General features: G+C 45.8%; 1 protein-coding gene across 2 annotated transcripts; it reads left to right on the top strand.

Annotated features, from left to right (window-relative positions):
• The first annotated feature begins 48 nt into the window (after positions 1 to 48).
• On the top strand, positions 49 to 25,929 carry TMEM272 (transmembrane protein 272). Of its 2 annotated transcripts, XM_073323139.1 has the most exons (4): positions 49 to 126; positions 17,476 to 17,535; positions 21,992 to 22,074; positions 25,567 to 25,929. In XM_073323139.1, the coding sequence occupies exons 1-4, from the start codon at positions 69 to 71 to the stop codon at positions 25,927 to 25,929; spliced, it is 564 nt and encodes a 187-aa protein (XP_073179240.1). In that variant the 5' UTR covers positions 49 to 68. The 2 variants fall into 2 exon arrangements, with proteins under 2 accessions (XP_073179240.1, XP_073179329.1); XM_073323228.1 differs by lacking the exons at positions 49 to 126; positions 17,476 to 17,535 and adding an exon at positions 18,935 to 18,974.
• Positions 25,930 to 27,104: the final 1,175 nt, after the last annotated feature.

The raw sequence follows: 27,104 nt of genomic DNA on the forward strand, positions 1-27,104 counted from the left end.
AATAAGTTGTTTTTATTGTAATACCCTTATTTCTATATCTCTAGATTTACACCAGACAGTGATCACCAATGGCTGCTGGCCTGGAGAAAGCTTGTCACCGGTGCATATCTAAAATTGCTAGCAACGGTAAGTCACAGCTGTAGAAATAATCACCTTCTATTACTTGAACAGCCCTGTGGTTACTACAGTTAGAAAAATGGGCTAATACCAAGTTCATTACAAGTTAAGGGCATGAGAGTTTAGGCAGCCGTACCACCTTCTGCTATGATCTCACCAGAACTGACAAACTAAGGGCCTGACCCAAAACCCAGATAAGTCAATGGAGGCTCTGGGCATAGGATCAAGCCCAAATGGTCTACTCCTGCCTGGTGCAGAGTAATGACAACTCCTACCTAAATCAATTAGCACCTCACAGGAGGGACTCAGCATGCTGTGAGATTGGGTCCTAAACACAGGTGGTCCTGGTCCTTACATAGATGGGAGAATGTCAAACTTCTGATTCTGCCTTCTGAGTCAACACTAAACCAACATACCAGCATGGTGTTAAGAGGCACATTGGTACTCCAGATGTGATTGTAAAACTGAGGTCTGGGTATGGAAGAACCCATGGCCACACAAGGCATATGAACTCTAGTGTCCTGGTCAAATTACATATTATAAATACATTCTGCCTAACTAATTTCCCCCTACAATTTCCATTGGATGCAGTACTTTTCTTCCCGGGCTGAAGTATTGTTGTTTGTGTCTGTTTTAGAGAGACAGATTGACTGACAGACGTTCTAACAGTTGTATGTATAAAGCACTCCCCTGCAGTGGTGCTTGCATGGAAATCGAAATCACCTTAACACTTTACAATGTACTGCACTGAAGAGCCATATCTAATGTAATTCTTTTCAAATGGGGTCCTACGCATGATTTGCTGTAGATTTACAATGGAGAACACCTATAAAAAATAGTCCAGGTCGACATCTTGTGGGAATGAATCTCCTACCCTGTGACTTCCCCATAGCAAAATCACAACCAGCTTTTGATCCAAAGTACAATGACCAGACTCCCAAAAAATCACATTATATTAGACTCAAACACCTGCCAGGACAAGTCTCACTTAAATCGTAAGCTTTTTGGGAAAGGGACCATCTGTTTGCTCCATGTTTGAGCCACACCTGGCACAATGTGGTTCTGATCCATGTCTGGGGCTCCTAGGCCCTATGGTGATTTTACTAACACAAATGGAGGATTTCTCCAGTATAGCCCTGTAGGTTTTAAAGCCTTTAATTGCATAGGCCCAGGCCATCTTAAAAATCATTCTGCCATTTTACAGAGTGTCAAGGTAAAGATAAAGAATATGGAGGGGGGTATAATGTGATCTTGGCTGCTCCTGAGTCCTGTGAGCAGACATGCCACTGTGTTCTGTGCTAGCGACAAGTGGTGGACAAGCCCTGTCAAAAGCCATGGTAAGAGGGTGATCACAGGGTAAATAAGGTTGCACTTGTACATTTTATGAGAAATTTTTTCCTCACAGCATAAGACCCAACTCATGGCATGGGGGTGGCCAACAGGAAAACCAAATCCTTAACCTGGCTTCTGCTATGTCTCTGTGTGCTGTGCTCCAAATTCCTAGTGCCTTTACTTTAAACCAGGGGTCTCAAACTCAAATGACCACAAGGGCCACATGAGGACTAGGGCATTGGCCCGAGGGCTGCATCACTGACACCTCACATTGCTGCCCCTGACCCCACCCCCTACTCCACCCCTTCCATGAGGCCCTGCCTCACCTCTTTCTACCCCTTCCCCAAAGTACTGGAGGAACCAACTAGGGGCAGAGTTCTTCCTGACCTTCTGCTCACAAACCGGGAAGAATTAGTAGGGGAAGCAAAAGTGGATGGGAACCTGGGAGGCAGTGACCATGAGATGGTCAAGTTCAGGATCCTAACACAAGGAAGAAAGGAAAGCAGCAGAATACAGACCCTGGACTTCAGAAAAGCAGACTTTGACTCCCTCAGGAAGCTTATGGGCAAGATCCCCTGGGAGAATAACATGAGGGGGAAAGGAGTCCAGGAGAGCTGGCTGTATTTTAAAGAATCCTTATTGAGGTTACGGGGACAAACCATCCCAATGTGTAGAAAAGTAAATATGGCAGGCAACTGGCTTGGCTTAACAGTGAAATCCTTGCTGATCTTAAACACAAAAGAAGCTTACAAGAAGTGGAAGACTGGACAAATGACCAGGGATGAGTATAAAAATATTGCTCAGGCATGCAGGAGTGAAATCAGGAAGGCCAAATAACACCTGGAGTTGCAGCTAGCAAGAGATGTTAAGAGTAACAAGAAGGGTTTCTTCAGGTATGTTAGCAACAAGAAGAAAGTCAAGGAAAGTGTGGGCCCCTTACTGAATGAGGGAGGCAACCTAGTGACAGAGGATGTGGAAAAAGCTAATGTACTCAATGCTTTTTTGCCTCTGTCTTCACAAACAAGGTCAGCTCCCAGACTACAGCACTGGGCAGCACAGCATGGGGAGGAGGTGACCAGCCCTCTGTGGAGAAAAGTGGTTTGGGACTATTTAGAAAAGCTGGATGTGCACAAGTCCATGGGGCCAGATGCATTGCATCCAAGAGTGCTAAAGGAGTTGGCAGATGTGATTGCAGAGCCATTGGCCATTATCTCTGAAAACTCATGACGATCCGGGGGGGGAGGAGGTCCTGGACAACTGGAAAAAGGCTAATGTAGTGCCCATCTTTAAAAAAAGGGAAGGAAGAGGATCCTGGGAACTACAAGCCAGTCAGCCTCACCTCAGTCCCTGGAAAAATCATGGAGCAGGTCCTCAAGGAATCAATTCTGAAGCACGTAGAGGAGAGGAAAGTGGTCAGGAACAGTCAGCATGGATTCACCAAGGGCAAGTCATGCCTGACTAATCTAATTGCCTTCTATGACAAGATAACTGGCTCGGTGGATGAAGGGAAAGCAGTGGACGTGTTGTTCCTTGACTTTAGCAAAGCTTTTGACAGTCTCCCACAGTATTCTTGCCAGCAAGTTAAAGAAGTATGGGCTGGATGAATGCACTATAAGGTGGGTAGAAAGCTGACTAGATTGTCAGGCTCAATGGGTAGTGATCAATGGCTCCATGTCTAGTTGGTAGCTGGTATCAAGTGGAGTACCCCAAGGGTCAGTCCTGGGGCCGGTTTTGTTCAATATCTTCATAAATGATCTGGAGGATGGTGTGGATTGCACCCTCAGCAAGTTTGCAGATGACACTAAACTGGGAGGAGAGGTAAATACGCTGAAGGGTAGGGATAGGATACAGAGGGACCTAGACAAATTAGAGTATTGGGCCAAAAGAAATCTGAAGTTCAACAAGGACAAGTGCAGAATCCTGCACTTAGGACAGAAGAATCCAATGCATCGCTACAGACCAGGGACCGAATGACTCGGCAGCAGTTCTGCAGAAAAGGACCTAGGGGTTACAGTGGATGAGAAGCTGGATATGAGTCAACAGTGTGCCCTTGTTGCCAAGAAGGCCAATGGCATTTTGGGATGTATAAGTAGGGGCACTGCCAGCAGATGAAGGGATGTGATCGTTCCCCTCTATTCGACACTGGTGGGATGATTTAGTTGGGGATCAGTCCTGCTTTGAGCAGGGGGTTGGACTAGATGACCTCCTGAGGTCCCTTCCAACCCTGATAATCTATGATTCTACTGCTACTCTAGCAAGAGCCCACACTGAATTTTAACTCCTCCCCTGAGGAGATACCAACTGCCTAGGTGAAAAACCCCACCAAGTTACAGAGGGCTGCCATCTAAGTAAGGGCCAGGCCAGACTTGACCTAGGTTGTAAAATCTGACAAGATCCCACTCTGAGGAAATAGAACTGTAGGCACCATTGCTGAGTCAGATTCTCTGTTCTCATCTCTTCTTTGCATTGCTTCAGTGACACAAAGGGACTAGAAAGCAGAGACCCATCCACACTGACTGGCTGAGGATTCACTTGGTGGGGAACAGTCCCCAGCTCTCACAGAGCTTCTATGTCACCCCCACCAATAAAGAGCATAAGAAGTAATGAAATAAGCAAAGCCAGTGCAGAGTGCTCTGGACACTCTCCTCACAAGTGGCTGCTTGGGAGCTATGAACATCTGGCACAGTTTAGAGAAGCCCCCAAACTGCTCTAAACTCCACCAGGGCAGTGGCTGGTTCAGAACTGCATCAAGAAACAAGATGCTTCAGCAACCTGACAGCTCTCCACCTCTGTTGCCCCCTGCGGAAACCATGCACAGCAGAGAATCTTGGCCATTATTTTTACCCCTCTCTGGATTTCAGGACTCAAAGGGCAGAGGCAGTGTATTGTCAGACTTCTGTTCCGACCACAAACAATCAAAACGTTACTATTTTCTGCTGGTGTTATAGTGCTACCAGGGCTTCAGGGGTGACTGATGGAATAAGTTATCCTTTTTAAAATTAAAAAATAGGTTTGATTCTAATCTCACACATGCTGGCTTGAGTCAGGAGTAACACCACAGAAGTCAGTATAGTTACCCCAGTGTAAAGCAGCTCAGAATCGGGCCCATTGCATTCTGGCACTGCAGTTGAGTTGAGTTGTCAGACTTCCTCCATCTTTACTCTTCTAAGATGTGGCTTTTCTTTATATTTAAGTGCAAACCTCAACCCAGTCTTAACTATGGGTCAGCTGTGTGACTGATGCCTCCAAAATGGATTTTTCCATTAATTAAAACCCAAATGCTAATTAATCTCAACTTCACATTTCTCATTGCCCTTTAAATTATTTTTCAGAAAGCATTCATGAAGAGGCCAGTTCTGATGCCAGATATAAACCTAATGATTTAATGATCTTTAAAGGGTTAGCATACCAGCACAGCATCTGAAATTCCTTTTTTTTTTTTTTTGGTACAATGCATTAGGCTCAGAGCATCAAGGCGAACTGTAGTTAAGTGGCCAAAAGGAATTAGAGCTAATTTTCAATTTCAGTTGTATTGCAAAGCAAATGGATGATATACTGTAGTTCTTCATGCGGTTACTGCTAAAATCCTGTTCAGATATAAGATATATAAGCATCAATCATATTGTGATTTTTAGCAATTAAGGGGCTATTACTATAGAACAAACAACCTTTTATAGCTAAATGGAAACTGGCTGTCCAGTATTAGAGTTGCACTGTCAGACACTGAAGCGAGGATGGTCAGGCCTACTGGTTGAAGCCAAGGGACAGGCTGAATCTGAAGTCAAGAACAGGTCTGGAACAAGGCAAAAGTAGGTCCTGGGTTGCTAGGGTGGGGCAGGCTGAGGCCTGTGCAGTTTGTCACCACTGTCAGGCAAATGATTGTTCTGAGCCATGAAACGACTTTGAACAGACTCAGCTGCTGTTTTCCCCTATGAGGCTTATATGCCTGCCCGGAGAGTCACAAGACCAGCTCCTGGCTTGGCTGGAGCCTAGCATAGGAATGACTCATCCCAGCAGGAGGCTTAATCAGGTTCTAGTTCAGGGATGACTCCTTACCTCACCTGCACTCTTAATGTAAAGAAGATGCTTTTATTATTGCATTGCAGAGAGATGTGTTTAATGTCAGGACAAACTGATACACATCATATTCATAGTCATAGATTCCAAGGCCAGAAGGGTCCACTGTGACCATCTAGCCTGATCTCTTATATAATATATACCATAGAACTTCACCAAAATAATTCCTACAACATATCTTTTAGAAAAACATCCAATCTTCATTTTAAAAGGGTCAGTGATGGAGAATCTGCTATGATCCTTGGTAAAGTGTTCCAATAGTCAATTACCTAACTGTTATAATTTACACTTAATTAAGAAATCCCCATTGCTACCATATGGGCAGTTAAAATCTTCAGTCCCCTCAGTGGTCCTTTCACTGTTCTTTCCTGGGTGACAGTCCATTCTTGAGCTCAACCAGGAAAAAAAGAAGGTTAATCAAACACTTGCCCTTCCATCTTCATCAATACTAACAAAGTAGAAGCAAATGTCCCCTTGTTTTGGTTTAGTGAACCCTTGCTTTACTTCTCCACAGAAAATAAAGGACAATTAATGTCTTCAGGAAGGGAGAAGAGGAGCATGAGGAGCTAGGAAATTGGGCTGTGGAAAAATCCATACTTAAAAAAAAAATTTAAAGGGCAGAAAGCAGGCTTCTGAGTTTTGTTCTTCCATTGGGATGGCAGGGTTGCCAGGAAGGGTGAGAGGCCCAGCTGTGGATTTCATTTACTCTTTGTCAGAACCTAGCCAACTGACAATAACACCGAGGTTTAGAACGAGTGTCGGTACTTTTATCCTAGACTCACCAAGGAAGATCAGCTTGTGTCCCAGACATGCAGCCAGTTCATCAGTCCTGGACTTGTCATTAAGCTGTTTGAAAGGATATTCCTGTCATCCTGCTTTTGAGTCCATTTTTTTTAAGGGATCTTTTGATGAACAATAAACTTAATTTAGAGAGGCTTAAAATCAAGAGACAGGGAGAACCAGAGCCTCCAGGGAAAAGAGCATCATTTCAGAAAGTACCGGTGCACTGTTCATGGCACAATCTAATTTGGGGGAAGTTCTATGGCCTGTGACATACAGCAGGTCAGAGTAGATGATCACAGGGGTCCTTTCTGGCTTTGGAATCTATGACTCTAATCTCATCTAGCATATTTATGAGACACTCCTCACCATAGGATCTGAGCATGTATGTTCAGAGGTGGTCCCAGCTCGTGTCACCTGGCATATTTAGATAGCCTGCAGAATTATGTGGAAAATATGTGAATGATTTTAGGGCCCAAGCCTGTAAACACTAACACAAATTATGTACAACGAATTAAATTCTCACATATGCATACCCCAGTATAAAGCCTAACTGCCACTTAAGTCCCACATATGCATTCAAAATAAATCATAGAATATGAGGGTTGGGTGGGACCTCAGGAGGTCATCTAGTCCAACCCCCTGCTCAAAGCAGGACCAATCCCCAATTTTTGCCCCAGATCCTGAAATGGCCCCCTCAAGGATTGAATTTACAACCCTGGGTTTAGTGGGCCAATGCTCAAACCACTGAGCTATCCTTCCCCCCCCCCCAATGCCTAGGCTTCATGCTGTCTCTCTGCACAGAGGTGAATTTCACCTGTTGTGACTACTTATGTATGTAAAATCACATATTTGCAGGATTGGAACCTTATCAAACCGATTCCTTTTACACTGTAAAATGATTGTGCTGTTACATATTATCATAGCGTTATGTAAGTTTACAGGTGGAAAAGACCTATTCGATTTATGAATCCACATTCCTTCCAGTGCAGGACTGCTCCTTGCAGGATATCCTAGGATGGTTTTTCTACTCCACTTTTCAAGTGCTCAAAGGATGGAACTTCTCAACTTCCCCTGCAAGACTATTCCACTAGTAGATCTCACTATAAGGATGTTTTTCTTGATCTCCAACATAACCTTTCCTTTGCTCAATTTCATCCCATTTAGGGTGACCATATTTCCTAAAGTAAAAACGGGACACCTGGGGCTCGCCTAAGCCTGAACTGCCACCCCCCACAGGGCTCACCAGAGCCACACCCCCCCCCCCGAGCTCCATGCCTATGCCACCAATGGCTGGGCCTAATCCCCGAACCCCCGCTGGCTGGGAATGGGGCTGACTTGGGTGACCAGATGTCCCAATTTTATAAGGACAGTCCCAGTTTTTGGGTCTCTTTCTTATATAGGCTCCTATTACCATCCCCCCCCCATCCCGATTTTTTCACATTTGCTGTCTGGTCAACCTAGGGCTGACACACACATCCCGAGCTCAGTGCCCCATACAGCCCACGCCTGGGGCTGACCCCCCACCCCCGAGCTCCATGCCACCCTGGGCTGGGGCTGACCCCCTGACCCTCCACCTCTGAGATCCGCACCGGCTGGGGCTGAGCCCCATGCCACCGGGGGCTGACCCCTAAGACCCGCTGCCTGGCACCTCACATCGCTGCTCCCCCCCGAAGTTCCTCTGCCCCAACCCCGGGAGGTGCACCAGACTTTTTTCGTAAATTGGGCATATGTTTGTTTGCTCTTGACAACTGATCAGTTGGGAAGAGCAAACGGGACAAATGTTCATTTTTGCTTTTTTTTTTTTTAAAAAAAAAGAAGTCGGGACGGAGCTTAAAAACAGGGCTGTCTCAGCCACAATGGGCTGTGTGGTCACCCTAATCCCATTTCTCGTACTGTATTTATACCTCTAGGACCACCCCAAATAGCCAGTCTTCCTCTTGGGTGTTTGTGCCCTTCAGAGACTTATCGTATCTCATTTGGTCATTGCTTAGCCAAGCTAACGGGATCAAATTCTGTTCCTCATAACTTGCGCCCTTCAGAGACTTATCGTGTCTCATTTGGTCATTGCTTAGCCAAGCTAACGGGATCAAATTCTGTTCCTCATAACGTACTCCCTTCAAGTTTCCTTGCCATCCTCCTTTGAATTCCATCTGATTAATTGACCTTTTTCTATTATTAAAATGCCCAGAACTGCATGCTGTATTCTCAGGTGCCCAACACAGTGACAGTTGTGCTGATGTTTTTTGTGGTGTGGATATATGTCCACTTAGCATCTGTACTGAGACCACTTACTCATTAAACATACACCACTAGAACAGTCAGCAGTGGGCAGTGAATTGGGTCACGGCCATCAGAGGATAGGAGCTCAAGAGGAAGGATGATTGTATATTTAAAACACAGACCCGGGAGTTAGGAAATCTCTGTTCTGTTCCTAGCTCTACCAGGGTTCCTGTGCAACCTTTGACCAAGTCCCTTCACTTTTCTGTGCACCTGTTTTCCTCATCCAGGAAATGAGCATAATAAATACCTCTCTCTCCACTGCGAGGGTAACTCATTAATTATATTTTGTAAATGAACAGCATGGTTAGTACGCTGGGAATCAGGAGACCTGCATTTTATTCCCAGCTAAGCCACTGACTTGCTTTCTGATCCTGTGTCCAAGTCTCCCTGTCTGTCAAGCATATTACAGACTGGTAACCTAGAGATTAAATCCCCTCAGCCATTCTCTTATGTCTCTTACTTAGTGCATGTCTACACTACAAACTTTTGCTGATGCAAATGACTTTGGCATACAGCTGCTGCAGTTAGTATATCGCTTTAGTTCTTCCATCAGCACTTTGAGTGCTCACCAGGAGTGCTTGTTTAGATGCACTGTGTGGTGCACCGTGGGTAAGTAGTATCCCAGTGTGCCACCATCCAGCACACTGTGTTTTGGGAAGTTTTGGCAATGCATGGTGGGGCAAGAATGAGTAGTGCTGGGGTATCTGGGACTGATGGCTGAAATTCCCATCATGCAATCTTCTCCTCCCCATAATGCCATCTCTATCCCATCATTTTCATGCCTATTTTGAAAATCCCACAAACCCACGCAGGACTGGTTGCGATCCACAATCTCTGACAGAAGCATAGAGCCAGCACTGCTCTGCACTATTGTCATGAGTGTCCCAAGCACAGCATGCACGATCTTCCAGTCTTTGCAGAGCTGCAAGAAGAGTCTCAAGGAACCCACTGATTTCCTGGAGGGCAGATTGCTGTGGGACATAGCCTGAACCAATTCAAGGTTGGTGGTGGTGTTCACAGAGCAGCTACAAATGGTGGAGCACAGCTTCTGGGCCCAAGACACTAGCACTGACTGGTCGAATCAAATTGTAATGCAGGTTTGGGACGACAAACAGTGGCTGCAGAACTTTTGAGTGTGCAAGGTCACATTCCTGGATCGGTGTGCAGAGCTCTCCCCAGCCCCCAAGCAGGGACACCAGAATGAGAGGGAGCACTGACAGTGAAGAAGTGAATAGCGATCACACTCTTGCGGAAACTTGCAACGCCAGATTGCTACCGGTCAGTGCGGAATCATTTTGGAGTTGGAAAATCCACTGTCATTGTCATACAAGTGAGCAGGGCCATTAATCATCTCCTGCTATGCAGGACTGCGACTCTCAGTAATGTGCAGAACATAGTGGATGGATTTGCAGCAATGGGTTTCCCAAACTGTGGCGGAGTGATAGAGAGCGCACACATCCCTATTTTGGCACCAGGCCATCTTGCCCCAGAATACAGCAGGAGAAACGGCTATTGTCCTGTGGTTATGCAAGCACTGGTGGATCACTGAAGACGTTTCACTGCTGTCAGTGTTGGCTGGTCAGGGAAGGTGCATGACGCTCACATCATTAAAAACACAGGACTATTAAAAAATCTACAAGCAAGGACTTCCTTTCCCAACTGTGGATTACTACTGGTGATGTTGAAATGCCAATAGTGATCCTGGGGGACCCAGCCTACCCCTTACTCCCCTGGCTCATGAAGCCGTACACTGGCCACCGCAACAGCACCAAGGAAAGATTCAAATACTGGCTCCGCAGATGCAGAATGACAGTTGAATGCGCTTTTGGTAGATTGAAGGGATGCCCGCATTGTTTACTGACAAGATTGGATCTTGGTGAGAAAAATATCCCAATGGTTATAGCTGCCTGCTGTGTCCTGTAAAATATCTATGAAGCAAAGGGGGAAAAGTGGATGCCAGGGTGGAGGCAGAACAGCTGTCTGCTGAGTTTGAACAGCCAGACACAAGGGCTATCAGAAGAGCTTAACAGCGCCTGCCTCCCTGCTCCAGAGTGGCAGTCCCCTTCCCTCTGCCCAACCTGGTTTCCCAACCTGGCTCCTAGTTCCACCTCTGCACTCTGCAAGCTGGGACGCTCTTCCCTGCCACCCTCTGGGACTGTCCCAGCCCTGCCATTCCTCATTCCAGGGGTAGCCTGAATGATAGCGATGCCACCCAATGGAAGGTGAGCATGGCTTCTCAGCTGGCCAATGGGAGCTGGAAGTTGCTGGCCTTTTCCAGGTGTGGGGAAGTAGGGGGTGGGAAGGGATCTAAAACTGCAGGGCAAAGAGACCAGTAAGTCTGGGGGAGTCCTGACCCTGCACCCTAGCTCCCAGGGGGCCCCCCATGCCTTCAGGTCCCAGCCCTCCAGCTTCCTGGGGGGGCCCTCCCTGTGCCCCCCAGGTCCAAATCCCTCTCCATGCCCCCCCAGCTCCCAGTCCCCAAGCTCCCAAGGGGCTCATCCCTGTGTCCCCTAGTCCCAGCTGCCCTCTATGCCCCCCCAGCTCCCGGGGGCTTCTCTCTCTGCCCCCAGGTCCTAACCTCCCAGTTCCCAGTTAAAAGCAAATACATAATACATTTATGGAACAGAAATTAAAGAAGAGGAAGGAACAGTCAAGTCTATTTTAGCTACACATACATTAACTGTGGCTCTTACAGGTCAGTGTATGTGATGTGGTGGTTGTCCTTACTGTCCCCTGGTGTGGAGTGGTAGGGGTAGGGATGCAGACCCTGATGCCATGTGCAATGTTGAGGGGGGGGTGTACGTGTGTGTGTGGGGTGGGGGGGGGCATGGAGATGCTATACTGGAGTACTGCAAAGGGAGGTGAGCCCATGTTTGCTGAACCTGTAGGTTCATAAGAGTCTCTAACATCTGTGTTTGCTGTCAGAGAAGCCTCACTATGTCCTAGTGCATCTCCCTCTCTTTTTCTTCCTGGGCCTTTTTCTTCTTTGGTCTTTCCTTCTCCATACAGTCTGCAGTGTTTATCCTTCAGGCCCTCTGCTCACAGTCTGATGCAGCACTGGCTTGCAGGATCTTGTGGAACATGTCATCTGGAGTCCTCTTCTTTCTCCTCCTTATCTGGCTCAGGTGTTCTGTGGGGGTGGAGGGGGAACCCCTCAAGGCTGAAAAAGCAGCAGGCAGCAGCTACAGATAAAATACATAGAGGTACCGCTGTGGAAAGTGAAAGTTAAGATTCAGAACTCCCTTCCCTTGCTCCCCCTAAAGCTTTTTACTAGACATGTTTATTGATGCTTCTGCCTCGGAGTGCTTGGCACTGACTACTGGCACCATTTTCCGCAGGCAGTGGTGATTGTTACCCTCAGGAGGGAGATATCACCTTCATAGGCACAGAGAGCACAGCTGCTGCTGGCATCCCAAAGCCACTCTGGCCCGTATGCTGCTAGCCTGGGTACTGAAATGGAGCCAGCTGAAGTTATCGCTGACTGGCATGGGAAAGTGTCCTACCTCAGAGGAAGAAATAAGGCTGCCATCCCTAGAAATCTTCAGGAGAGGATTGCAGAGTACTTCCATGAAAGTTTCATCAAGATTTCTCAGGAGGATCTCTGTGTACCTAAACAAACTGCTCTGCATGGCTCTCTGGCCTAACTTTTCAGAGGAAGTGAAGCAGATAACAACGCTACCTCCCTTTGTTGTACTGCCACCTGGTCTAGTAGGAGTAACTTAATGAAAAGTCGAGGGCTGCGTCCTGCTGAGTTGGGGGAGCCATCATTGTAATGGGAAATAAATTTACACACATGCCCAAGGTTCCTTCCCCTGCCTTAGGCTCGCCTGTGCTCAACCGCTAGGACTGTCTGGACTGCAGTGGAGTCTGAAATGGTCCTGCCTTGTGGCATAGCTGGAAACCCCTGGCTGCATGTCCCCCATCCTCCTCCTCCTCCCTGTTCATGGCAGGGGCCTGTGACTTCGGCTCCTCAAAGGTATCCAGAGTGGTGGTGGTTGTGAGGGCGTGTCTCTACCAAGTCTGGCATGCAGCTCTTTGTAAAAGCAGCAGGTCTGTGGCTTAACACTGGATTGATTGTTGGCCTCACTAGTATGCCTGCCACAGTTCCTTTGCTTTCACTTGGCACTGCTGCTGATTCCAGTCCTACACCTTACCCTGCCACCTCAATGCAGTCTTCTCATAGATGTCCACATTTCTAGGGCTGGTCCATAGCTGTGTTTGCACAGCCTCCTCTCTCCACAGGCACCGGAGAGCCAATATCTCCTGTCTTCTCCAAGCCGGAGTGCGTCTGGCATGTGTAACGGGCATGGTTAGCTGGGAAGTTGCACACAACAGGGAAGAGCTGCTGGGTGTGGTCACCAAGATGGACAATCAAGAAAAGGCATTTCAAAAAATTGTGTGGCTGTTAAGGGGCAGTGAAGTTCACAATTGTGACCCGAGCGGTCAGTGTGGGGAACTGTGGGACAGCTGCTGGAGGACTATTAGGGTCAACACAAGTAACTCAGTGTCTACATTTGTGTGGCATCGACCTCTGTACGTTAACCATGGCTTAATGCCAAATGGGGAGGTGGCATTACGATATGAGTGTAATGAGGAGTTTACAACGATGGGAGACAAATTTAAGTGTAGACATATGTACAGCTAGGTCAACGCAAGGTGGCTTATGTTAACTTGACTTTGTAGTGTAGACCCGGCCTCGCATACATCATACACACACTCTTACACCAACTCCCACCCAACAATCTCAGATCTTCATTCTAAATCCCTAACCTTGCTCTGGAGAATTGTTTTAATTACTGGGAAGCAATAAAATATTAATACAGGTATCTACATATTGTGCACCCAAGCCCCATTACATTGCCACTTTCCACAGTTACATTTGATGAGTTCATAGTGCTATAGCAAAACACTTAGGTAATTATGGAATTCATCTGGATGTTGGTGGTGTCCTGTCAAGGGGATCCCTTCAATCTCTTAGCAGATTGCTGCAGACTCCTATGAAAACAGGCAGCAGACTATTGAACAAACAGCACTTAGGAGTGATGGTAAAAGTATGGCCAGCAACATGACAGGTAAACACGGGACAGCTTATAACCTAGTCCACCTGGGTTCTTATACTACATGCATGTCATCGTGATATCTAAGAAAGGTGGGTGGATGGGCTGTGCTCCTCAGCCACTTTTGAAAATTCTGGCACATACCATGAAGCAAACCATTATTTAGCTTGTCATTTTAGCACTGTATTTTGGATTTTTTTTAAAAGAAGTAAACGCTAATGGCTTGAGATAATGTGAAACCTCAAATGTTCTTGAAACTATCATGGTAACACAATAAAGGCTGAGGAGCCCACGAATGAATTGGTGTCATGTAAGTACTCCGTGGCAACCCATTTTCTTCACAGGATGAGAGAGAGGGGTCAGCTGTGTAGCCTAAGCCTCAGCATGTAACTAGAGACAGCAAAAGCGTGCTGGAGGGGAGGAATGGCAGGATGGAGAGCGGTGGTACAATGGCAACGCTAGGGACAAAGTAACAGCTTAGATCTCAAATCATCAGAGGGCAGAAGAGAAGGAGAGAGTCAAACAGGAGACAGATCAGAAACTAGTAACTCTGCTAGACAAAGGGTCAGAGTCATGGGTGGCACATGAACCACACATTTGGGGAGGCTAGCCCCTACCCTGCCCCTTCTACTCAAGGCCCTGCCCCAACTTTCACCTGCTGGGGCCCGAGGAGCTCCGGGCCCAGTTGGCCAGCCCGAGCCACTCTGCATGCCAGCCTGAGCTTCCCTGAGCCCCGGCCCCCTGAAGGAGCTCTGAGCCCCGCCACAGCCTGGCCCTGGGGCTGTGTTGGGGAGTATTAGCAAAGGTTTGGGGAGGCTTAGTCTCCCCCAGCTTCCCTTACGCTCTGCCTACAGACAGAGTCACTGTGGAGCCTGAGACTTCAGCATCCACTCCCACAGTTCAGATTCTGCTGTTGAACACAAAGTTCAGAGAATGGGCAGAACCTAACCCAGCTGCTTCCTTCTAGTTGCACTTCCAGGCTCCCAGAGCATGAGCTCTTCCTAGTCATCCACTTCCAAACACAGCAGGCCCTCTCCACTAACGGGCTGTCTTTTGGGCCAGACACATAGGAACAAACTTCTCCTCCTCCCTGCAATCCAATGAGACATTCCCAGAGTAAGGGGCTTTCTTGACTACCTGCCTCCCCACCCAGTTATCCAGGTTCCAGGTATGGGTTCCCTGAACACAGTTTCTTCTGGGCCAACCTTGGAAAATCAGGCGTCCAGTGAGTGTGCTCCCAGAACACAAGTTTCCTTTTCTTGCCACTTGCTATGAGGGGTCGGATCCAGAGGGTGAGTTTCTCTCTCCCAGGTATGAGGACATATGGACACCAACACAAAAATGTTGCCATTTCACTTCCATGAACTGTTGTAAAAACAGAGGTGTTCCCAGCTCTAGGAGCATGGCACTGTCTGCGCTACCTTTGCATACTGCAGTTAAAAAAAGATTTTCCTGGGCAGCTCAGCCCAGATCCACAAAGGTATTTAGGTTCCTAACTTTCCACTGATTTGTCCTAAGTCCAGCCAGGGGCAGCACAACCTAGACAAAACAGCCAGTATCTATCTGTGCCATTAGAGGAAAACTCCACAAGTATAAGGGAAAACAATCTTTTGTGCTGCTAGTGAAGTTTTGTGACTGGCTGCAGAACCCTGCCAATTGTATAGTCAATTGTTGAATGTCTCACTTTGTTAAACATGAACCTGGAAACATCCCCAGAGGGTGCATCTGCACCTCCAATGTGAGATCTCAGAGCATGAGGCTGAATGGGGCAATAATGAGGAAATAAATTCCCAGTGACTGCTTAGGGAAGAGAATTCATTAACTTTCTTTTTCTCTAGCTCTGAGTGGTCCCTGCTGCCTCTTTCCTCCTCCAAAATCAGGCTAGTGGATAGGAAGCAGGCAAATACAAAACCAAACACCTGTCTGCCAGATGTGCAGTTGTGCACGTACACGTGCCCCGCCAAGCCATTTATAGAGTATATTGGAGTCTAGTCCAGCGGTTTTTCTTTGGAACTGATCATAGAGAATATCCATTGCACATTTAAGAATCATGATTCTTCTTCATATGGTCCTCTTTATTCTGCACCCATGTGGTGAGTGCAGGAGAGGGCTGGGCAGGGAAAATGGCAGTGGGAGAGATGACCTACATTCTGCTACACTAGTCATGCTACTTACTTACTTTAAACTCCAGACAGTTAACTCAATACCGAACACTTGAACTGTTCTCTCTGGAATATTAGGTCAATGGAGTTACCTAGGCAACTAGTAGTGTTCATGGGTACGATTTAGCGTTCAACCCAATTCTAATGAAAATCATTCCAGTGCATTAGAATAATAATCTGGGTAATGGAACAGTGAGAGGGTCCTAGTATAGAACTTGGCATGCAGTGAAGTGCAAGATTCTGTGCAAAATTGTTTTAATGAGAGGTTGTCTATAAAGGCTGTTTGAAAGAGCTTAGCCAAGTGTAGGCCTCTTTGCAGACACCTGACACACAGGGAGAATTTCTGCACTGGGCCGTGTTTGAGAAAAAAAGAGAGGATGGTGCAGAAAAAAAATGGAGGGGGGATGAAGAAACAGAAGTGCTTTCTTCATCTCGAAATACCTTCAGCTAGTGGATATGTTACATACACTATGTTTGGGGCTGAAGGAGTGAAGTGTAAGAGCTCAGACCTCAGTACACAGCTAATAAAGTTAACGTAGTGTATGGGAGGTAACATTGTCCAGTGGTTAGAGCCCAGGACTAGGAGTCAGGAGAGCTGCATTCTGTTCCCAGATCTGTTACTGCTCTTGATTGTTATTACACCTTTGTGTCTCCATTTCTCCTTCTGTGAGATAGCGATAATAATTCTTACCTTCAGTTGGAAAGCACGCTGAGGTCTGTGAATCGGACATGCTATATAATACCTATGCATGCCAGCGCAGCTGCTAAAGGTGCTGGGGCTCCATCCTCCCTGTGCACTGAGACATGAGGAGCGGGTTTGAACTAGCAGGGCTGAGCTGTGCAAAGCTACCTGGGGACTACGCCCTACAGTTTGCTTTGTGTGGGGCTGGTCCCAAACCAACTCGTGAATGTATACTTCAAGGGTCAAATTTGGCAAACTTGGACCTCCAAAGGAACATCATACTGCCTTTCTTCTCAATGGCCTTTTTCTATCCTTCGAGCCACCTCTATGTTCTTTTAGTGCTCTTACTCACCACTGGGATCTATTTGCAACCTGAGCAACATGTAACCCTTGGAACTCCATAACAACATTTTTAGTTACTTTGCAGAGCCGAATTTCACTTTAACAATGCTGAATGCCCATCATTAGGCTGCAGAGTTGACCCCTATTGATAAGAATAGGGAGAGATCACACTTATCTTGCTGCAATTGTTTCTGATGTCTTGCACAGATAGGCAGACACTGCTGCATTGGGATGCATGTTGAAAATGTTTGTTACCATTACCAAGGCTAGAAATGTAATATTTTGAAAATGAATGCTTGACTTTTGCAGAAGATGATGAAGCCACCACCAGTGCTGGTATGGTGCCTGCTCTGCAGCCCACAGAGCTCAGTGAAAGGAATCCAGGCCCATGGTGAATAGGCTATCACTGGCTGCTCCAAGGTAGTGAGCACTTTACGTGTCACTGTAAAATTCAGTGTCAGCAGATGAATTACACCACAACCCAGTCATCACTGATTCCACTCAATCCAAATGAAGCTCTCATTGCATTGGATTATGGACACTCCTTGTCCACACACGTGGTGCAAGGGGACATATTAAACAGGATGTGGTATCTTTTGAAATACTGCCAGCTGAATAACCCACCATTCTTGTTTCTTTACAGCATGCTTTATTTTTGGGCTTCTTGCTTTCCTTGCTTTACCACTGTCCATGACTTTTACAGGTAAGCTGGCTATCAAAGACTTTTAAAGAGAGAAGCTTGGTGGTACTATATAGTCATATAGCAATGCCACCTGTGAAAAGATTACTTTGAATCTGACAAGTGTACCTGACTTTAGTGATGTCACCAAATATGGTTGTCCACGTCATACACTACATCCTTGTCACTACATCTGTTTGTCTACATCATAAAACCACCACAGAGCTTGCTATGGTTGTTGATATCTGCTTCGGCGATTCCTTGAGCTGGCATGGGGTATGCCGGTCATTGTCAAAGCAGCTTGGCAGAGTTATGTGGGAAAAGCACACTGAATGGGACAGTCAGACTCATAATGATAAACTCCATCCCTTCCACTATTATTTTTCACCCTGTAAGCTTCTGGGGTGATATCCAGGCTTCAGATGCACGACTACAGCAGCCATTTATATGGGGAATCAGGAATTCTGGCCTTCTAATCCCAGTTCTGACAACGACTCCTTCTGTAGTTTTGGACAAACCATCTAACCTCTTTTCCTAAATTTCTCCATGTATGAAATGTGGCTCTTTTAATTTTCTTATCTATCTCACAGCAGTGTCAGAAAACTTAATTAATGGCAAAATACTTCTGACCTTACCCATTTGGCAATCCTGTTGACTCCAATGGGATTATTCATATGACTTAAGCAGGATTTGGCCCAGTTATTGGAACCTGAGTTGAAGATGAAAAGCACCAAATAAGTGCTAAAATAATACTAATACTGATAATAAATAGCAAGAAATAGGTACAAAGGCACTTTCACCCAGAACTTGTATCCTGAATAAAAGACATTGTGCAAGTCATTGAATTGCTTGTGAATAAAATAGAGGGCATTGTACGGTATATGTCCAATATATGAATTCACCTCCAAACAGCCAGAAGAGTAAACTGCTCTTTCTGATCCACTGCAGCTGAAAAAATATTCATTTCAAACACAATTCACATGCCTCTAAGTATAAAGAAGGCTGGGTATGGCTGGACTCAGGTCTTACTACAAACTAAACAAACAAAAAAGTGAATGTTGCTCTTTCCTACGGTGGTTTGGTTGCACTATAGGAATAATTTCACAATTAAAGTACTTTTATGAACACTGAGAAGTATGAGTGCTCCAATACCTTCTTTCAGACTCTTGCTTCTTGGTCTATTTTAAACAAGGAGACTATTGGTTGCAGGTCCATCCCCAGACTTAGAGAGTTCAATGAGGACCTGTTCTGATTTTTTTTCTTGAATGTACAATATGGATTTAGTCTCCCACAAGTAGGGACAGACCCTGTCAGCTGGAAACCAAATCTGAAAGATCCTCATTCTCTACCTTCATTGTCTCACCAGCCTGCCTTCTTTGGAGTCAGGACGGAAGAAGGGGAAAGTCTGTCATAACAAGAAACAAGCTTATTCTGGAGGGGCTTGTCAAGGCTCCATAGTTAAAGTTAAGTTGAGTTTTCACTTAAAGCAGGGACTCAAGTAGGAAGAATGGCCTAGTGGATAGCACACTAGACTGAGATATAAGAAACCTGGATTCAGTTCCTGGTTCTACCACAACATCCTGTGTGACTATGAACAAGTTTCTTAGTCTACCCTGCAGCTCAGTTCCCCATTTGTAAAATAGAGATAGTGCTTCCCTACCTCACAGGAGAGTGATGAGGATAAAACCCTGTAGTGAATGTGAGGGGCTCAGATACTACAGGAGTGAGGGTCTATGAAGCCAGGGCAATAGCTATGTTATGCATGAACAAGGCATCATTTCCTTCCCAAAATTACAGTACTCACTCTCAGAGTACTGAATGCAGCTATAGAAATGCACAATTCAGGCACCTTAATTCAATCTTTTAGTGATACCACAAGGGAAAGAAAATGTGTCTTCAAAAGTCAATTTAATCTAATCTGGGAACATATACTAAACGCACTGATCGTAGCTGTATGGCTATTGCAGGGGAGGGCAAACTACAGCCCGCGGGATGGATCTGGCCCATGAGTGCTTTCAATCCAGCCTGCAGGATTGCCAGCCCTGCGGTGCAGCAGGGATAAGGCAGGCTCCTTGCCTGTCCTGGCCCCGCACCACTCTCAGAAGCGGCCGGCACCATGTCCCTGCAGCCCCGGGGAGCGCGGAGAGGCAGAGGGCTCCGTGCACTGTCTTCACCTGCAGGCACTGCCCCCCGCAGCTCCCATTGGCCGGGAATGGAGAACCACAGCCAATGGGAGCTTTGGGGGTGGTACCCACAGGTGAGGGCAGCGCAAGACAGAGCCCCCTGTCCCATCCCACCCCCAGGAGCAACTGCCATGCATCAGTACAGGGCAGGGTTTGCATTGTTTGGATGCCCCAGTTGTGCATTTCTGTTCTTAAGCTGTCTGGATTTCTTTGAGTTTCATCATAACTCTGGGTTTCCTGGGTTTGTACTAATTATTTTGGGGGTAATTACCACATTCCTGTAATGTTGTTTTACCTTTAAGTTACTGATATATGCTCTCAGGTTTAGCTATCCCTGCACACCCGTATTTGTCTATGAGTTTATTTAGACTTGATTGCTGCTTTGGCTACCAGAGGTTCCAGCACCAAGGCTCTGTCATGGAGTCTTGGTGCCATCAGTAGCTAACAGAATCAATTGGAGGCAAGGGCATGGTTAGAGCAGTGAGGATCTTCTTCTGGTTAAGATGATGGTGCCATTAAACGTTATTGCCTTTCTCTCTGGGTGTGTCTGCACTGGAGGTGTGATTTTCAGCTCGGGTAGACTTGCCCACTGTAGCTCTGCTAGTACGCTAAAAACAGAAATGTAGCCATGGTTGTGAGAGGGGCTAAGCCTCCCCCCCGAGTATGTGCATAGAGTCTCAGATGGGATTGTGCTTGGGCAACTGGCCCGTCCCACTTCTTGCGCCACCATGGCTACACTTCTAGTTTTAGCATGGTAGCTTGATTAGAGCTAGCCCGGATCTGTGTACCCAAGCTGGAAATTACACTGCCAGCTCCAGTGTAGCCATAACCTACGAACCAGATCCAGCCAAGGGTCTATGCTGCCCCTGGCCTCAGCTCTATGCCCACTGGGTATCAGCACAGCCCAAAATTGGGCTGTGCTACTGCAAAGACTATATGTCCCAGACAATCAGGAGATGCATTGATTCAGCATATCTTAAAAACTTATCCTGAGCTCCTATATAGACCTGGCCATCACCTAAAACTGTTGCCTACCCCCAAGGGAGAGTGGTGGTGGGGTAAATGTGACAGGGCTGCAGGGACCCAGGCTAGCGCAGGGAGGTGTCATTTACACCATGGCATAATTTACACATTGGCAGCCAGCCTTCAAAAATGGAGTGGGGGCTAGAATCTGACCTTTTGTTTTTAATACCCCCTTCTAGTAATAGATTTTAATGTATGAAACTTCAAAGTGAAAATGTGGCATTTATTCTGTGCGATTAGCCTAGAGCTGGGGGTAACTTCCCACATCAGACACAGATTCCTTTTTTCATGACTTGCTGAAATTAAGAGAGACTGTCAGTGTTGTCACAGGATAATGGTTCCCGACAGCTACAGATCTGCAAAGGCATTTTAAGGCAAATTAAATGTCAAGGCAAAATGCAGACATTTATTATCCAAGCAAGGGACTCAAATTCTCTGATAACATTCTGTTCCAATGATCTCTCACAATGACTTGATTTCTATTGATCCAACTATTGATGTACATCCAATCATTTTGGCCCTAGTCAAAGAGAGAATTTCTAGATATTTATCTAATATTAACAGATCTGTAGCTATGCAAATAATAGTGCAGATCAATATTCATGAAGAACAGCCAATAATTCCTACCTATACAAATTTGAGATCTTTTCAACCACTTGGTTATTTATCTACTTTCAAATTTTAACAAGTAGGAATGAAAAATTCCAAAAAGCAAAGCTAGAGATGGAATGACCCTTTTGATCAGAGTCCATTTCCCTGACCATGCAGGATTGTTCCTGACAGCACATTTCCCACGCTTTGTCCAGACTCCAGTGGAGCCCTGGGAGTGCTTCCAAGGTCTGAGGGTCTTGGTTCACAGGCTGCTGAGGAGCTGGACAGACGATCTGGCAGGAAACAGCATAGGGTCCATCCGAAGTTTGTTGAAATTGAATTTTTCTGACCAGCTCTATATTTAATAATACACTTAAAAAAAGATGAACAGAGCCACAAAAACATGCACCTGGCTCAAATGAGTAACCCCATAATCTTGATATTGTGACCTTTGTTCTATTTCTTCCCTTCCCTGCCTTTTTGTTTGTTCATTATCCTCATTTGTGTTGTGTCTGATGCAAAGCCCATTTAATTCTGTCCCACGGACCTTCATGTTAATTGGACCAGAAGCTTATGTGTAAGCACCACACTGCACTTACTGCATCTTTATTTTTTTCTGTAAAGCATATACTGGCATTTTGGCCACTTAAGGTAATAAACTATATTATATTTTTGGTACTCAGGAATGAAGTTTTTGGATGACTGCCCACTTCAACCACTAATTCCCTTATATCTGTTGGTGGGTGGTGTTGTCGGCAGTTTAAAGGTACTGTGCATTGTATATGAAAAATGTTTTACGTGCCAAGACTTTGACATTACAAAGTATGTTTCAAGTGAGCTGTGTTCAGACAGGATACTTAAGAATTTACATTAAATTCTTATGGTTAATTGAGAGCTAATGTCAAGGCAACTGCCATGTTATCACAGGATAATAATTCCTTCCTGTACCACAGAATAGGCACATTAATCTCCAAAGCAAGAGGCATTGCTCCTGTAGAAATGTTCTGCTACAATGATTTGATTTCCGTTTTATCAAATGATAGCTCTAGAATGAATAAATGAATGTTAGCACAGGAAAGTAACAACTTCTCACTATACAGTACCATGACTGCCCTGCTGGTGCATTCAGGAGAACAAAGTGATTGTGTATCTCAGCCAATCAGAGAACATCTGAGCCATAAGAGGACAATGGCTTCTGGTTGGCCGAATTTTATTTCTTTTATCAATGAGGACAGGTGAACCAGGTAACAATCTCAGTGGCTGGCACAGATGTAAGTGAGTAATGTAACATCACATGCTGCATGTAAATGATGCTAAAACTTTGTAAGGTTGGAAATCCTGTACTAGTGGTCTGAGCTCCCTAGACATAGAGGCGAAGATTCTGCTCTGAAGCCTCTCCAGGAATTAACTGAAACACTTAAATAATAGCTAGATTAAAACAGGTAGCTTTATTTAGTCAACAGGACGTAACAATCAGAGTCAGCATCTGTTCTGAAATGTATCTGACCCTGCTTTGGAGGCTGACCGGAGAGGAACTCAGCTGTCAATGAGCCTTATTCACCTTGCCCTGCACTGTATGTAGTTATTCCCACCAATGCAAAGTGGGCATAAAATACTACCAAATCAGAACGGTTGCATTTCACACACTCCATGCACTCACTTTGCACTGGTGGAAATAACTACACCAGGTGCAGGGCAATAATGAATCAGGCTCTATCTCTTCTAACAATCCCCCAACTCCTCAGACCCTGCGCCTTCTCTTGAGGAGACACAAACTGAACAAAAAAAATAGTGAAGCTGTTTCTCTGGTCTGAGCTATTCTACAAGTCTCCTTGTGCCAGTGTGTGGTTGTCTGACAGGGTTGTCCCGGTAGCTGGATGACATCCCAGGTAATGATGGAGACTGTAATGCTGTAACACAATCTATAACCATGTAGGACCCTCTACACTGCAAACAAAAACCCATGGCAGACGCCCCAACTATGTCACAAAATTGCTTGCTGGCACAGGTATGGTTGTCGTGTAAAGAGAGACTATGGTATGATATTCCCAATTAACTATTCCATTTAGTCTCCCTCACTTTTCCAGGGAGAATCTGATTGAGTAGGAGTCCCCTGCTGTGAGAAACTAATGTTCCAGGCAAAGGAAGCCTCTCTCCTGAAGTCAAGGCTGCCAGGCTCTTACCTGAGAACAGTAGCATTGCATGCTGCTACACTCCCCTTATGTATGTCTCTTGCCCCTTTTTTGTGCCAGGATCAATGAAGAGGGAACAGACAGAGAACCCCCTTGCTAAGAGGTCTCTACACACCCTACACTTGCCCAACATAGATTCAGTATGTGGTCCCACTAATGAGAAATGAATAGTCCGCATCAAGGGGCTGTGGTCAGTATCTTCAGCAAAATAAGTGAATGGGGAAAAGAAAGTACTTAAGCTTGTTAGAAATCATTTGCTGTGCATGAATTCCACCAGTTAAATGCTCCGTCATTTGATTGCTCAGCTGGACTTTCCTGCAGCGATAGCATAATCAGAAGGTTAGATTAATAACAGCTAAGTTTTCCTTTGGGAAAATTAAATCGGAACGGGGAGTTTTTCACTGTAATGAACTGAGACCCTCATCAACAATGCTGACTTCCACAATTTGATATGATTGCTTGACACTCTCCTAATATTGTTGACCAGAGATTAATAAATATTTTAATTAGTAATAAAATTGTGTTATCCATTAGTGATTAGCCTGTCATCAATTCTCATTAAAAATGACCCTATACATGGGTCCAATGCTGCTCGTACTGAAGTCAGTCAGGGCTCTGTCTTTGGCTTCATTGGAAGCAGGATTGGGCCTATATTTTGTAATGTGGTGACCTACTTGATTTTAATAATTTGATTAGAATAGTTCATGTTTTAACATAGTCCCTCAATAGCACCTTGTATATCAGCTTAAATCCAGTTGGTTCAATTCCATCCTCAGTTATACTCATGCGTAAGAACATAAGAATGTCCATACTGGGTGAGACCAATGGTCCATCTAGCCCAGTATCCTCTCTTCCAACAGTGGCCAGTGACAGATGCTTCAGATCAAATGAACAGGGCAATATTGAGTGATTTATCCCTTGTCATCTAGTCCCAGCTTCTGGCAGTCAGAGGTTTAGAGACAGCCAGGGCATAGGGTTGCATCTCTGACCATCTTGGCTAATAGCCATAGATGGACCTTGCCAAGCTGTCCTGCAGTGGCTCAAGAGCATAAGTACCAACCTCAGGGTAGACTGTTAAGAACCAGGGCACAAACCTCAAATTGGTGGTGAATTCTCTACTTGGGGCTGGTCTACACTACATAGTTAGGTCGACATAAGGCAGCTCATGTTGACTTAAGTATATCAGTGTCTACACTACAGCCTTCCTCCCACCAATGTAAGTGCCCTCCTACACCGACATAATAACCCCACCTCAGTGAGAGGCATAAGGCTTATGTCGGTGTAGTTAGGGTGATGCAGTTTCTGTTTTGTAGGCTGGAGCACCCACAGAAAAAAATTAACAGGTGCTCAGCACCCACTGGCACCAGCTTCCTCCAGCGCCTCCCATCCGCCGGCGGCCCTGCTGATCAACTCCTCCCCCTCCCACCCACCATGATCAGCTGTTTTGTGGCGTGCAGGAGGCTCTGGGAGGAAGTGGGAGGAGCAGGGAGCTCAGGGAAGGGGAGGCGGAATTGGGCAGGGCAGGGGTAGGAAGAGGTGGGGCGGGGACCCCTGCTGATCAACTCCTCCCCCTCCCACCCAGCATCTCCCACCCACCATGATCAGCTGTTTTGCGGTGTGCAGGAGGCTCTGGGAGAAAGGGGGAGGAGCAGGGAGCTCAGGGAAGGAGGTGGAATTGGGCAGGACAGGTGTAGGAAGAGGCGGGGCGGGGACTTGGGGGAAAGGGTGGGGAGGGGGTGAGGGTGGGGCCTGGGGTTGAGTGGAGTGGAGTGGAGTGGGAGCTTGGGGGAAGGGAGCAGATGGGGACAGGGCCTGGGGCAAAGTGGGGGGTTGACTACCCCTGGGCCTGGACGAAGCTGGCACCTATGTGCCACATTATTGTTTTAATTTTGCTGGATGCTTTTATAGGGGCCAGTCCTGACCATTCTGAGTCGTTCTTCAGAGGTGCTGGGTGCTCTCTGCTTTTGCTGAAGTCCATAAGAGGTGAGGGCTCAGCACCTCACAGAGTTGACCCCTTAAAGCCAGTGGCTCTGTTTATTCACTTTCTTTGTCTCTACAACATACAGGTGACTCTTCTGCTTTATGACTCCACCAGGATGAGGCAATTGCTTTCCAAATCTGTCGTGATTGATGATGACGACGATGATGAATATCCATGGCGGCAGAATGCTCACAAATACTACATCCATCTTATGCTCAGCCTCTTCCTCTTTATCTGGTTCATACTTGGGAACTATTGGGTGTTTTCTGTCTACCTGCCAAATTTCATTCCACCTTTCCACCAGCCCCAGGATTATTGTGATAAAACCCTGTACATTTTCGCTGTTGGAGTTCTTATCATTAGCCATACTGTGCTGTTTTTGCTTATCTTTTGTAGCTTCTGTATATATTGTTTTTCTAGGCAAAGATATGCTGCAGAAGATGATTAAAAGCCATAGAAACTAAACCACAGCTGTTAGGTAAAGGGTGTCCAATGAAAACCAAAAGGCAATAATTTACCAGTGTGTATGTGTATAATAGCAGCCAACTATACTGAGGAAATTGTGCAAGCCAGTGCCATCTGGCTCTCTTAATATAATACATCATAGTAATGTAAAATTTCTGCTATAGATGGCAAGCTGCTCTCCCGCTAACTTTTACATCCATTTTTTTAGGGGTTTCATTTGAAGTGTCGAAATCAGCTGAGAACTGCATACAGAAAACTCCTCTCAAACCTTATTCTTAGACCCTTAGGGATTCTGTTTTAGCGTAATACATTTTCCTCTCAGTTTCTATAGGTAGCATGTGGTCTACCGCCATGGTATCTGAGCACCTCAAATCCATTAGCCTTTTGAGGATGTATCATTGTCTCTATTTTACAGATGGGGAACTGAGGCGCAGAGAGATTCAGTGATGTAGCCAAGGTCACACAGGAAGCCAGGAACTGAACCCAGATCTCTTGACTATCAGTCTAGTGCCTCAACCACAAGATCATCCTTCCCTTCTGAGCAAAAAAGGGGAAGCAAAGTCTATGTGGGGCAACTTTACTTTCTCTATTTGTACAATATAATTTAACAGCACCAAGGTAGCACAAAGAGTACTTTAAAGTCCCCCTGATGAAGTGCATAGGGAAATTGACTATTTTAGTATTTTTGGTGTGTGACAATTTCAGAATGATGTGGGGCATGATATCAGTATTACAGATGAATGTGTTTACTTTGGCAGTGGATTGGTTGTGATTTCAGGGGGTCCTTTTGATTTGTTCCCCTTAATGATGTACATGTGTAAATCTATACTTAGTGGATGGATGTGATGACAGCAGAAGTATCCACTTTAGAAGCACTAGCATGCATGGAGGCAATTGTCCTGTGGGGTGTAATGAAACTAACTTATTATTGGTCCTGGTAGATGCTGTTTTTCCGTTGATTAATGCATGTGAAGTGCTCTTGCTGCTTTTGCTCTTACACAGTTACCTGTTAGTCGCTAAGGTGCCACAAGGACTCCTCATTGTTTTTGCTGATGCAGACTAACATGGCTACCACTCTGAAGCAGTTACCTTAGATGATCAAAGCAGAGTACTCCCTCTGCCTAGATTTCACACCTGTGCTCAAACATGCAGGCATTC

Source organism: Lepidochelys kempii, chromosome 1 (genome assembly GCF_965140265.1).
Source record: "Lepidochelys kempii isolate rLepKem1 chromosome 1, rLepKem1.hap2, whole genome shotgun sequence".
Lineage (NCBI taxonomy): Eukaryota > Metazoa > Chordata > Testudines > Cheloniidae > Lepidochelys > Lepidochelys kempii.

Bases quoted from the DNA above. Each gene is read 5' to 3' on its own strand.
- TMEM272 (XM_073323139.1), top strand. From the start codon at position 69: ATGGCTGCTGGCCTGGAGAAAGCTTGTCACCGGTGCATATCTAAAATT. The intron at 17,536-21,991 runs GTAAGCTGGCTA...TTTGGTACTCAG, and splicing joins ACTGTCCATGACTTTTACAG to GAATGAAGTTTTTGGATGAC. The intron at 22,075-25,566 runs GTACTGTGCATT...TACAACATACAG, and splicing joins GTGTTGTCGGCAGTTTAAAG to GTGACTCTTCTGCTTTATGA.